This window comes from Triturus cristatus, chromosome 4_2 (genome assembly GCF_964204655.1).
Source record: "Triturus cristatus chromosome 4_2, aTriCri1.1, whole genome shotgun sequence".
Lineage (NCBI taxonomy): Eukaryota > Metazoa > Chordata > Amphibia > Caudata > Salamandridae > Triturus > Triturus cristatus.
Window position 1 is genome coordinate 963614637 of NC_140586.1, and position 13849 is coordinate 963628485.

At 45.3% G+C, this 13849-nt stretch overlaps 1 protein-coding gene across 2 annotated transcripts in view; it reads left to right on the forward strand.

Annotated features, from left to right (window-relative positions):
- LOC146839146 (uncharacterized) overlaps positions 1 to 11886 on the forward strand; it is a 42954-nt gene extending 31068 nt beyond the window's left edge. Inside the window, exons 2-3 of one of the 2 annotated variants that reach the window (XM_085603197.1) lie at positions 8129 to 8206; positions 8675 to 11886. In XM_085603197.1, coding sequence (XP_085459323.1) covers positions 9559 to 10605 — 1047 coding nt within the window. In that variant the 5' untranslated portion in view covers positions 8129 to 8206; positions 8675 to 9558 and the 3' untranslated portion in view covers positions 10606 to 11886. The remainder of the gene's footprint in view (positions 1 to 8128; positions 8207 to 8674) is intronic. The other variant, XM_085603198.1, reaches the window with a different exon arrangement.
- Positions 11887 to 13849: the final 1963 nt, after the last annotated feature.

Consider the following 13849-nt stretch of genomic DNA (forward strand, 5'->3'; position numbering starts at 1 on the left):
TATGCGTCGTCGACACGAATGCCTACCCAAGTCTAACAGGCTATCGCGAATCGTAGCGCCATTTTGAAATGGCCGATTTCATATATTAAATGCGGAACATGGAAAATATTCCATGTATTAGTTGTGCACAGATGGATCTGAATTGGTTGTTTTTAGGAAGATAGAAAGAAGAGTTGAAATCGACTCATTAATATTTAACGCGGGGACCGCGTTAGTTGTTTACAAGACAATTCCTCTAATAAAAGGCAGAATGGATAGAAAATCTTTTTCCTACTCCAATTTACTCAAGATGCTTTCTAATCGAATTATATCCTAATCACTTTGTTTAGATTTCTTGAATAGTTTGTACAGGTCGTAAATAACTGGTTTAGCGCTTATTACAGGTCACAGTAATCTCGCGACATCGGCTAAGTTAAGTGAGAATAGTTCCGCCATCTTTGAATGTACAAAGTTATAACGAGTAACGCGGACTATGAGGATTAATCTGTGTAAATTTGACACATGAATGGTCCTAATACTGTCAAGTTATTCTTTAATCGGACCGTGTCCTATTGGACACATTTAGATACCTAAAAAGAGTGAATCGAAACCAGAACACCTAATCTGACGATTATCGATGAAGTCTACGTGACGCGTCGTCCGCATCTGTGCCGATACCAATATGATGAGATGATATATTTTTTCTCGGCCATCTTTAAATGGTCAAATTATTCCGAGAGTTAAGATTAGACTGTTTCATACTAGATATATTCAGATAATTGATTACATAAATTCAGATCTGGAACACATAGTTTTATGCTTTTTAAAGGAGATCCGCATCATAGGTCTTCCATGTGCGTGCCAACTCAAGTGTGATGGAGAACATTATTTGTTCAGCCATCATTAGGGGTCGAATTTTTACCGATTGCTGGGAGTGTAGGGATTCAATAATGATTCAATGAGAGATGTTTTGAAATAGTCAATAGTCTTCCCATAAACCAACACATCATCCTGGTAACAACGAACACCTGCAATCCCCTTGACAATATCATTCATGATCCTTTGAAAGACGGAAGCCACCGACACCAAACCTAATGGCATCCCTACGAACTTAAAAGACCCCAGGGGAGTTATGAATGCTGTCAACGCCTGTGAACCTGATGGTAGGCGGATGCTAGGTCAAGAATGTTACATTAAAATGCCCTATCCAGAGTTGACATGACCTCATCAATATTAGGGAGTGGGAATTTATCCACCACCACCTCCATATTGTGTGCTTGAAGATCCACACATAAGCGAATCTCATTATCACTCTTCTTGGCCACCAAAATTGAAGCAAACCACTCCGTTGCCTCCACAGGCTCAATCAATCCAGAATCCATTAACCTGGTGATTACCTAATTCATGGCATCCTGCACACTTAAAGGAATCCTCCTCACCTTAGCTACAACTGGCTTGGCTCCAAGCTTCAACTTAATACGATGACTATAGCCTTTCATACGCCCCAACGTATCCTTAAACAATTCTCCAAACATCATCACAAATTTGTTACTAGCACAATTCGGGGCAATATGGAGTCTGAGTAGGAGCCACCCCTTACCTCTCTCCCCCTCTTCGCTGTAAACATCCTAGCTGGACCCCAAGAGTATGCATTGGAGCTGCAGGGAAATCCGCGACGGATATGCTGTGCTCCGGTGGATTTCTCCAACTTTCCATCAAGTCGGACAGCGAGGGCATTCCTGCAGAGCTAAAGGGAACTTCTGTCAGGGACGCTGGGAGGCCCTAATGTGGCTTCTGCAGATGGCAGCAACAGGTTCAGGGCATGCCTACGTCTCGCAGTGGTTGCCTGGAGATGGCAACACGCTATCGGCAGGAGCGCTGTTAGACACGGAGCCTGAGCGTAACAGCGAGTCAGTGGCAATCGCTGCTCGAGGCAGGGGAAAGCAACGAGTGAGCGCTACCGCCGTACAGTTACAGCGGGAGGACTCTGATTTAAAAATAGATCTCAAAAAAGGGGATCTACGGCCAAATAAAGGAGACAAGCAAGGGAAAATCGAACATGACAAAACTGAACTTTCTGGAAAAACAAACTTATGGCGAACTAAACCATCTACTGATGTAGAGGAAGCACAACCATCCATTTTAAACATCGTTTCGCCCATAGCTTCTGGTGGGTAAGGGGCCCCTAAAAATGGAGACACAAAAGGACCTCACCAATAACAAAAATAATGGCAATGGTGATATGGACAGGATTAGAAGCGACCATGTATCAGAAACTGACCAGGCAATAACATCCGCAGTGCGAACGCCCACTGGACAAAGTAAAAGGTCAGACGTCCCGGATGGGGGAAACTCGACTCCATGGCAGGCAAATGGTGATAATACCATTATAGAGGCACAAGTGCATGCTGTACATACTAGCCCAAGTAAAGACGTATTAATGCAGGGTACTCGATCCCGGATGTTGGACGCTGGTATTTCTGGTACAGCTAGGAGCGAACAGGAGAACAGTAACAGCTGTGGCTGGCAAAAACGGGCCAAACGGGGATATGGAAGCCGACTGCTTGACCCCAGATGTACCTGGGGAAAAATTCTTCTCACTGACAGAAGAGTCAGAGAGAGTCACAACCTCAAGTAAAAAACAAATGGGTGTCGGGGAAGAAGGCTCGCTGGAAGATCACAGGGGAGCAGGAGACGGAGGAGGAATGACTATTCAGCAACATCAATGCTATCCCCGGAGGGAAAAGACGAAGGTGAGAAGCGAACGGCGGAAAATACCGGTGGGATCTCAGATCAGACGAAGCGAGTTAACCCGGCTGATCCCTCACTGGCTCTGATATTGCGGTCCCTACAAGCTTTTCAAGATGATGTCAAAGCCGACAATCGACAGGCACGACTAGCAACTAAGAAACTTTAAGGTTCCATAGGGAAAGTGGGAAAGATCTGCTCGGACATTGCTGAGTGACTGAACGGAAATGCTTGAAAGCACAGTGGAAAGGCGCAGGCGTCATCGCAGGGCAGTACTATAAAAGATGTGATGTAAATGCTTGAGGGCAATGAGAACCAGCAGCACCGCAATAACCTCAGGCTGTTAGGGAGTTCCTGAAAACTGTGAGGGTAACAACATAAGAAAGTTCATAGAAACCATGCTAAGAGGCTCCCTACCCGAGCTCCCAACATGGGATTGGGACAAGGAAGTTCAACGTGCTCACAGATTCCCCCTTTTACCATCAAGGCATTCCTCCAGAGAAAAAGCTCTACCCCATGCAATATTGATCTATTTTGGTAACTTCTTGCTTCAACAAGCCGTGTATGATTTAGTTAGACCCAATGCCAAAAGGAACTTTGAAGGTTTTTCTGTTTTTGCCAAACCGGATTTTGCACACGCTACGGTCGAGAGGAGATGGTCGGCTCAGGCAATTAATGACCCCATTTCAATGTGCAGGGACCGTGGTTTTCCTACAAAATCGAGCGAGGTTAAAGGTGATATACAAAGGCCAGAATTTCAGTTTCACCTCTGAAATTCAAGCACAGAAACTCTTGGACGATATTGCAGCGGGGAGTATGGGGGGGTAAATCGTAAATTGTAAAAAAAAATGTAGTAACTATTGTAAGCAAGAATTGTAGGCTTGAAGGATGGTTCCTCTGGATATGGGTATTTGGTAAGGCACATTCGATGGGGGAGGAGCTTAAGGGAGAGGAGAGTCGGTACAGATGTCCTCACACGAGCTCATGGCTGAGCCTGGTTACCTGAATTGTGGTGGGGGGTGAGGGGGAGAGGGAGGGGGGGCTCCCAGACAGGGGAGGAAATGAACTAAGTTATGCCTACATTGCTTCTTGGATGGTTTAGACATTTGTGCAGTACTTCTTATAAGGGGATAGAAATTTTTGGAAAGGTGGCGGGGTTTAATGGAGATAAGGTATTAGTCGTAGGTCAACACCATAAAATGGTATGGAGATATTGAGAGTGGTGTCTATGAATATATGTGGTTTAAACGGTGTAAAGAAAAGACAGAAAGTTGCGGTTGGGTTACAATTGATGGGTGCTAATATCATTTGCCTCCAGAAGACACATATAGATGGGTCACAACTACATATTCTAAATACACTGGGATTTAGGGTGATAAGTGCGACAACACAGGGGGTTAAGGTACGGGGTGTGGTGATCCTGGCTAAAGGAGGGGGGCTACAGTTTAATCGATCATGTTCAGATAAATTCAGACGTTGGGCTATCTCTTAATGCCAATATGGGGCGGGAAAGAAACTAACGCTGTGCACATTATATGGATGCAACAGAGATGATCCTACAGTATTGAATACTATCTCGAGCGAACTCGCTCACTGGCCACTCCCACTTATTGTATGTGGAGACTACAATATTAATTTACCAAGTGATTGGTCTCTGGAGGGAGGGTGGAGATATGTGGGACGAAAGTCAAAAGTATTTCAAGCCTTAAGGATCATGTGTCAGACTCATGGCTTAGTTGACTGTTTGCAATTGTTAAGATCAAATGATCCAGGGTACACCAGGGTACACCTCTTTTTCTAATCCACACAGGTCCCATGCAAGATTGGATTATATGTTTGTTTCAAATTCATTGAATTCAATATGCCATATATCGAAACTGCCACGAGTACTATCGGATCATCATCCGTTAGTACTAGAGATTGAAATAGAGGGAGCTAATTTTAACTGGAGGTCTTGGTCATTCGAGAGAGCTTTACTCTCTGATACTGAATATTCTACCCATATGAAACGCTGGATCCCAATATTTCTGGCAGATAATATAGGGAAGTACCTCCATCGAGGTAGTATGGGATGCCATGAAAGCAGAATTAGGGGGGAAACATTGCGATATTCCTTGAATCGTGACAAACAGGTCAAGCAGTCCCTAAAAACATTACAGGATAATCTGGGGGCAGCTGAAGAAGATTTGGTCAGGGCAGTTGAGGAAGGTCAAGATCTTGCGTTAATACAGCGGGAGATACCGATTTGCAAAAGCAGCCATTATCAATGAATTTACGGACAAAGCGGTGAGCAAAACGATAGCACGAAGGGAAATGGTGTATGAATTAAATCAACAGGTTGGCCACCAACCAGCAGTTCGCATCAGGGAGCAAACAACATCCAATATAATGCAAGACATTATCCACCCGGGGATAGGACAGACCACTAATCCAGAGTCCATAAGGGATGCATTTGGTAAGTTTTATTGCTCTCTTTATACGGAGGATGACAAGAGGGATCTGGGGCATATTAAAGGTACCTAAATCTTGAAGGAATGATGGATTAAACCGAGATCCTTGTGACTAGGGGTGAATGTTTGCATTGTCCAGCATTCCGTCCATCAATTGTTTCTTTTGCATATACCTCATAAGCACCTGTCTGTGTGCCTCCTCTGTTTGCACCTCATAAGCACCTGTCTGTGCGCCTCCTCTGTTTGCACCTCATAAGCACCTGTCTGTGCGCCTCCTTTGTTTGCACATCATAAGCACCTACCTGTGCAACTCCTCTTTTTATACCTCATAAGCACCTACCTGTGCGCCTCCTCTGTTTGCACCTCATAAGCACCTGTCTGTGCACCTCCTCTGTTTGCACCTCATAAGCACCTGTCTGTGCGCCTCCTCTGTTTGCACCTCATAAGCCCCTACCTGTGCAACTCCTCTTTTTATACCTCATAAAGCACCTACCTGTGCAACTCCTCTTTTTATACCTCATAAGCACCTACCTGTGCACCTCCTCTTTTTATACCTCATAAAGCACATACCTCTGCACCTCCTCTGTTTGTACCTCAGAAGCACCTACCTGTGCGCCTCCTCTGTTTGTATCTCACAAGCATCTACCTGTGTGCCTCCTCTGTTTGTACCTCATAAGCACCAACCCGTGTACCTCCTCTTTATACCTCATAAAGCACCTACCTGTGCGCCTACTCTGTTTGTATCTCACAAGCATCTACCTGTGCGCCTCCTCTGTTTGTACCTCATAAGCACCTACCTGTGCAACTCCTCTTTTTATACCTCATAAAGCACCTACCTGTGCGCCTCCTCTGTTTGTATCTCACAAGCATCTACCTGTGCGCCTCCTCTGTTTGGACCTCATAAGCACCTACCTGTGCACCTCCTCTTTTTATACCTCATGAAGCACCTACCTGTGCGCCTCCTCTGTTTGTATCTCACAAGCATCTACCTGTGCGCCTCCTCTGTTTGTACCTCATAAGTACCTACCTGTGCACCTCCTCTTTTTATACCTCATAAGCACCTACCTGGGCACCTCCTCTGTTTGTACCTCACAAGCACATACCTTTGCACCTCCTCTTTTTATACCTAATAAGCACCTGTCTGTGTGCCTCCTCTGTACCTCATAAGCAACTATCTGTGCACCTCCTCTGTGTGTACCTCCCAAGCACCTGCCTGTGCACCTCCTCTGTCTGCACCTCATAAGCACCTTCATGTCCACCTCCTCTGTTTGTACCTCATAAGCACCTTCATGTCCACCTCCTCTGTTTGTATCTCACAAGCATCTAGCTGTGTGCCTCCTCTGTTTGCACCTCATACACACCTACATCTGCACCTTTTCTGTTTGTACCCCATAAGCACCTACCGGTGCACCGCCTCCATTTGTACCCCATAAGCACCTGCTGTGCGCCTCCTCCGTTTGTACCTCAGAAGCACCTACCTGTGCACCTCCTCTGTTTGTACTTCACAAGCATCTAGCTGTGTGCCTCCTCTGTTTGTACCTCATACACACCTACATCTGCACCTTATCTGTTTGTACCCCATAAGCACCTACCGGTGCACCGCCTCCATTTGTACCCCATAAGCACCTGCTGTGTGCCTCCTCGGTTTGTACCTCAGAAGCACCTACCTGTGCACCTCCTCTGTTTGTACTTCACAAGCATCTAGCTGTGTGCCTCCTCTGTTTGTACCTCATACACACATACCTCTGCACCTTTTCTGTTTGTACCCCATAAGCACCTACCGGTGCACCGCCTCCATTTGTACCCCATAAGCACCTGCTGTGCGCCTCCTCGGTTTGTACCTCAGAAGCACCTACCTGTGCACCTCCTCTGTTTGTACTTCACAAGCATCTAGCTGTGTGCCTCCTCTGTTTGTACCTCATACACACTTACATCTGCACCTTTTCTGTTTGTACCCCTTAAGCACCTACCAGTGCACATCCTCCATTTGTACCCAATAAGCACCTACCTGTGTGCTTCCTCTGTTTGTATGTCATAAGCACCTACCTCTGCACGTCCTCTGTTAGTACCTCATAAGTACTTACCTCTGCACCTCCTCTGTTTGTACCTCAGAAGCACCTACCTGTGTGCTTCCTCTGTTTGTATGTCATAAGCACCTACCTCTGCACCTCCTCTGTTTGTATCTCATAAGTACTTACCTTTGCACCGCCTCTGTTTGTACCTCACAAGCATCTAGCCATGCACCTCCTCTGCTTGTACCTCATTAGTACCTACCTCTGCCCCTCCTCTGTCTGTACCCCATAAGCACCTACCGGTGCACCTCCTCCATTTATACCTCCCAGGTGAACTTCTAAAAATGAAGCTTGTGATCCCACACTGCCAACAATGGTCGTTTGACTATTAGGCTGTTACCCGATTTGTGCTCTGAACAGGTTTCAAACCGCTCCCTTTGTTTTGGCTAACAGTGAGCCCTGTAGAGTGAGAAAGCAGGTATAGGGGAGTGGTAGGGGGTGATGAACTTACACCTCCTCCGCTCCGCCAAATACCCTTGTGGCCACAGAGTAGCCTCCTCAGCACTAAACGGACAACATTAAATTAAATTAAATATCATTGAAAGGAAAAAAAGCAACAGTTGTGTAATATGAACACCTCTTTTGGCTGCAAGGGTATGTCAGGTAAACTATTGATTGTGGTGGATTCACTCTGTTTAGAGCTAAATGACTGATATTGCTGTTGTTTCTGTGCCTTGTCTCATCCTGGAAAGAGTTGCAGCTGAAAGTGTAACAAGATCCGAACTTTATCTGCTTTAGGAAGAACTAAAGAATCTCTAGTTTGTGTAAAGTGTCCGGGCCTGAACTAGGCCGTGTAGCTGCACTAGTCTCAGGGAGATGGGCGGATATTATGGCGATAGAAAATCCACCTCAATTCACAATAATGCTCCAATCTTACAGGTTTGAAGCGACCAGAAATGCTTGAACCAACCCCAGGGGGGCTGTGCAAAGTGGCAAAGATAACAAGTGAGCAACAAGGTAAAGAAAGGAGTTGGCGCATCAGCTGATCCAATGTGAACAGGAAAGGATTGTGAAGAAGTGTGTGAATGGAGTTACCTTTGTTATATACTTCCCGAAGAGTTACCTTTGTTATACACTTCCTCAAACTAAAGTAGCAGCATCATGTCCTGATCCATCTCTGTTTCCTGAATCTGTTCTTGTTTAAATGTAATATTGTCCACTTGGATCTGCCTAAAGCTGGACATGGTGCTCTGTGACCGCCCATTCTTTACTGAGTTACTCTGTGAACCCTGGTAAATCTCCACCTTTTGTGAAGTAAAGATGTCACATGGGTAATAGAACTTTTAGTTAATTATTAGTGTATGATGAAATATCGCTTGATAAGTTTCACAGATGGTGAAGGAGACATGTCTTTTGCAACCAGTAAAATATTGTGTATTCATATTCCATTACATTTCCATTTAGCGATTTTCAATCTCTTTACAGCCAACAGGAAACAAGTCTTGAGCGCACAAAATAAGCGCAGTCCGAGACAGAGGAACCTGAACCTAAACTCACCGATCCTGGAAGGAGCCGTCAAGGGCAGTTCAGTGAATGCATAAGTCAGAGTTGGGCGCCTCCAGCCACACGACGAAGAAATGACATCTAGAAACTAAAGGCAAAAACAATAACAAACCACCTCCGGTATAAGTCAGTGTCCAACAACAGCTTTGATCATGGGATCGGTATGATGTGGTTACAGCAGTGCTCTTCTTTCTAAAATGATATCAGACCATCATTCAGTGCTCTGAGTGTCTTGTAAACTCTTTCTGGCAAAACCACAGCAACCAGACAAAGGCACAATGGAGTGGAGCCAGACAACTGGAGGGTGAGGCAAAGAGGAGCTCTTCTGTCTTAAATACAGAGGACTGCCTCAGTTTGCATCAACTAGGAGGAGGAAGGATCTGTACCCACAAGTGAGCAAAACCGTTATCTAGTTTAAAGAGACAATCACCCAAAAAGACGCCTGACACATATTATGAATGCGACAAGTATTTAGTGACCATTGTACTTTATTGTTAAATTAGAAATCAAACTTACAAAATACCAATACATACAGGGGCCATTCAGAAAACACAATCATGGGATGTAGAAAAATATCTACCCGAGAAAGAAAAAAAAACACATGCCGCTGAATCTTCAGTTTGTCATCAGAACTAAAGCATCATCACCAAACACACAAGGTGGAAAAGACAGTCAAGTGCAGTAAATATGTGAAGAGGTTTAGGCTGATATTACACACAGAAAGACATCAGCGAACACACAGAGGGGAAAAGCCATTCAAGTGCAGTGACTGTGGAAGTAGCTTTGGTCACTCAGGAAACCTAAAAATGAATCAGCTAACATACACAAAGGAAAAATCATTCAAATGCAGTGAATGTGAGAAGAGCTATAGTTGGTTATCACAGCTACAAAGACATCAGCAAACACACACAGGGCAAAAACCATACCATTGCAGCGAATGTGCAAGGAGCTTTTGTCAATTATCAGCTCGCCAAAAACATCAGCGAACACACACAGGGGAAAAGCCATTCAGGTGCAATGAATATGTGAAGAGCTTTAGTGACTCCTCAGCCCTAACAAAACATCAGCGAATACATACAGGGGAAAAACCATTCAAGTGCAGTGAATGTGCGAGGAGCTTTTGTCAATTATCAAACCTACAAAGACATCAACGAACACACACAGGGGAAAAACCATATCATTGCAGTGAATGTGTGAAAAGCTTTTGTCAGTCATCAAACCTCAAAACACATCAGCAAACACACACATGGGAAAAACCATATCATTGCAGTGAATGTGTGAAAAGCTTTTATCAATTATCAGATCTCCAAAAACATCAGCGAACACACACAGGAGAAAAGCCATTCAGGTGCAATGAATGTGAGAAGAGCTTTAGTGACCCCTCAGCCCTAAAAAGACATCAGCGAATACATACAGGGGAAAAACCATTCAAGTGCAGTGAATGTGCGAGGAGCTTTTATCAATTATCAGACCTACAAAGACATCAACGAACACACACAGGGGAAAAGCCATTCAGGTGCAATCAATGTGTGAAGAGCTTTAGGGACTCCTCAGCCCTAAAAAGACATCAGCGAACACACACAGGGGAAAAGCCATTCAAGTGCAGTGAATGTGCGAGGAGCTTTTGTCAATTATCAAACCTACAAAGACATCAACGAACACACACAGGGGAAAAACCATATCATTGCAGTGAATGTGTGAAAAGCTTTAGTCTGTTATCACACCTCCAAAGACATCATCGAACACACACAGATGAAAAGGCATTCAAGTGCAGTGAATGTGGGAAGAGCTTTAGTCGGTTAGTACACTTACAAGGACATCACCAAAAACACATCATCACTGAACAAACATAGAAATAATTTATAGAGATGCAGCAAAATTGGCAATAATTTAAGTACAAACAACAATAATCTTGACCCATCAGTGGACTCACAAAGGAGCAAAATTGTGCAGTTATTGTTAGATGAAGGAATTACGTAAAATTATAAAAATACAACTGCGTAGGACATTGAAATACCAGATGATAAAAGGTAGATAGAAAACTTGACCAGTCAGAATAAAGAAAAGCAGAGTTATCTGTAGGGTTATAAAAGTGCCTGTACAAAATTGAATTATTGGTTGAAGGGGGTGAGAACCTTGTCTAATAATATCACAGTCGTTGTCAGGTGGAACCACAAGCTTCACTAAATAAACCTTTGGTTAACATTCTGGTTAGGCAGTCAGGCTTAACTTGGGGTTGGTGTGCATAGTATTCATAGCACTCTAACAGAAATAATGTGAAAACACAACACAAGAAGAATAAGAATCTCAAACCACTTTAGAAAAATAGAGGATATTTTAATTAATAAATTGGTACCATGGAAACAAAAATCCAATAAGTAGAATCGGTGTTATGAGTTTTTACAATTTTAGGTAAAAATATCACAAAAAGGTGCAAAGCACCAATTGTGGGTATCTGATTACACCGGCGCGGGAAAACGTGACAAGTTCAGGATGACTGTGAAAAAGCGTGGGCCGTATCAAGGTCCAGGTTAATTCGGCTGGAAGTTTTACCTTGTGCTATTGGTGCGAAGACGGTGTGGTGCGGCTCTGCAGGGCTCTGTGTCAAACTGTGCATGCTGAGTTGGACCCGGTGAAGCCACCCCTCTGGAGTTGCATGGTGCTTCTATGTGAGACTCTGTGTGTGGTCCGGTGGAGCCAAAGATCGGGAGCTGTACAGTGCTGTGAGCTGTGATGCAACTCTTGGCATTGCTCTGCATCAGGTCAGGGTAAATCTGCTGACCAGGAGCTGAGTGGTGCTGTGAGGCCCAGTGTCATCATGTGCTGCATTCTGTGAAGTCTCCAGTTGGGCAATGAGGAGTACAGTCCGACTCCAACCAAGGGTCCAGGACCTGGAGGACAACAATTGGGGGATAGGACTCAGTCCCACAGGGGTCAGCAGAGTTTAATCTAAGGCTGGTGGAGGTATTGTTTCTGTTCGACTTTTAATACTTGATCCCCCCATGAGTGTGAACAGGATCAAATCCCACTTAATGTAAAAACCTTCCGAAAGTGCCATTTTCAAAATAGAAAGTAAAAATCTAACTTTACTATTAAAGAGGATTTTTTTGGATAAACAATGTTATTGATTTCTCAGCAAACAAATAGCAGCATAGCACATTTGATCAGAAATACATGGTATCTCAGAGTACAGTTGCATTGGTAAGGTACAGGTAAGCGTGTCGATCTACAACCACAGCACATGGACATTACATTTGTAGACAGTGGTGGGTGTCAATTCTAATCAATTTAACTGATTTGTCCATTTGCCCCAGACCCTTTGGTATTTAGTATGGCATCCCCTGGCCTCAAATATGGTTTTTTAGCTGCGCGGCACACCAGTCTACTCCTCGGTGCCACCTAGATATGGTTGCAAGCTTAGACTGTGCCCATGTCGCCGCAACATCGCGTTTGGCTACTGCTATGGCTGTCCCCGGGAACACCTTGTCGGATCGAGATCCATCTAGACCGTCCATTACTCCTAAAAAGAGCCTTAGGGGATTGTGGGGAACCTGCTAGCCCAGGATGTGTGTGAGTTCAGACTCTATTGCAGCTCAGTAAGGGGCAAGGCATGGGCAGGTCCAGGTCATGTGGTAAAAGTCTGCTGGTTTGTGGTCACAGCGTGTGCAGCTTGGGGAGGGCCGTAAGCCCGCTCTTAAAAGGCGCTCTGGGGTGACATAGGCAGTGTGTAAGTAATATGGTTGGATTAGGCGGAGTCTGGCCAAAGTTGCAATGGCTTTGGGGGCCATAAGGTCATCGTGCCAGTCCTCTTCCTCCAGAGGCCAGCCGTCCTTTCCACCAGGTATGGTATATCCGGGATACTCCTCCCTTCCCCAAGTTTCCCATTATGACCTCCGCTTCTAATGGGCTAAATTCAAGGAGTGTTGTGTCTGCTGGAATATGTGTGCCGAGAGCATGACATAAATGTAGGTACTTATAAAATTGTGAGGTATGAAGAGTGTAGCTTTTCTGCAGGTCTTGAAATGTCTAATGTGGTCGCCCACCCAGACATCGCCCAGTTGGGATATTCCAATATGGTCCCATCGCCTGAACCCCCCATGACTGCCGCCACCTTGCCCAGCCACATGCCCTGCCAGAGAGGTGTCTGCTGGCTTAGTTTCTTGTCCCAACGTGTGTGTCTGATGGCCATACGCCAGGCTATCAGCACTGCCCTGGTAATTGGTGGTATTGCTGTAGGTAGTGGGCTGCCATATAGGAATGCCTGTATCTGAGGAAACTCCCAGTCCTTGAGCTCTGCTCTGTAAGCCGAGTCAGACCAGCCCCCGGTGAACCAGTCGTGGAGGACTAAAAGTAGGGTAGCTAATTAGTACAGGTGAAAGTCAATCATGCCCATGTCGCCATCAAAAGTGAGATCAGACATCGAGCAAGGGCGATGCGTGCTCTTGCGCCCCCCCCCCACAGGAATCTTGTAGCTTAAACCAGCTGCATGGGAGGTGGAAGGAGGATCATAATTTTAAACAGAGCCACCCTCCCCAGTGGGTTGAGTGGTAGGGATTGCCAGCGCTTGAGATCCTCTTTGGTTTTTCTGACCAGCGGGGTAATATTTAATGCCCATTCTAGTTTGGGGAGCAGAGCAATCCATATCCCCAGGTATTTGAAGGATTGTCTCCTAATAGGGATGGAGGATTGCCAGTCGAAGCATTCCCTAGAGGGATGAAGGAGTACTAGGGTCGAATTTTCCGGGTTGAGCCGGAACCCAGAGACGCTCTCAAAGGTATGGTGGGCCTGGAGACAGCGTGGACCCAAGTTGGCCAGGTCTGCCAGGAAAAGCAGGACATTGTCCGCATATAGGGCAATTTTGTCGATGTGGTGGCTCCTCCAAGCCCAGCCCTGGATCAAGTCATCTGACCGAATTAGGCATGCCAAGGGCTCCATTGCCAGCACAAATAGAAGGGGGAGAGGGGGCAGCCCTGTCTCGTTCCTCTTTGAATGGGGAACGCCTCTGACAGGGCTCGCTTGGTGTGCTGACCCAGGCCCATTGTCTTTAAAACCCCCTCCAGGTAGAGCGAGTCAACCGCGTCGAAGGCTTTTTCAAAG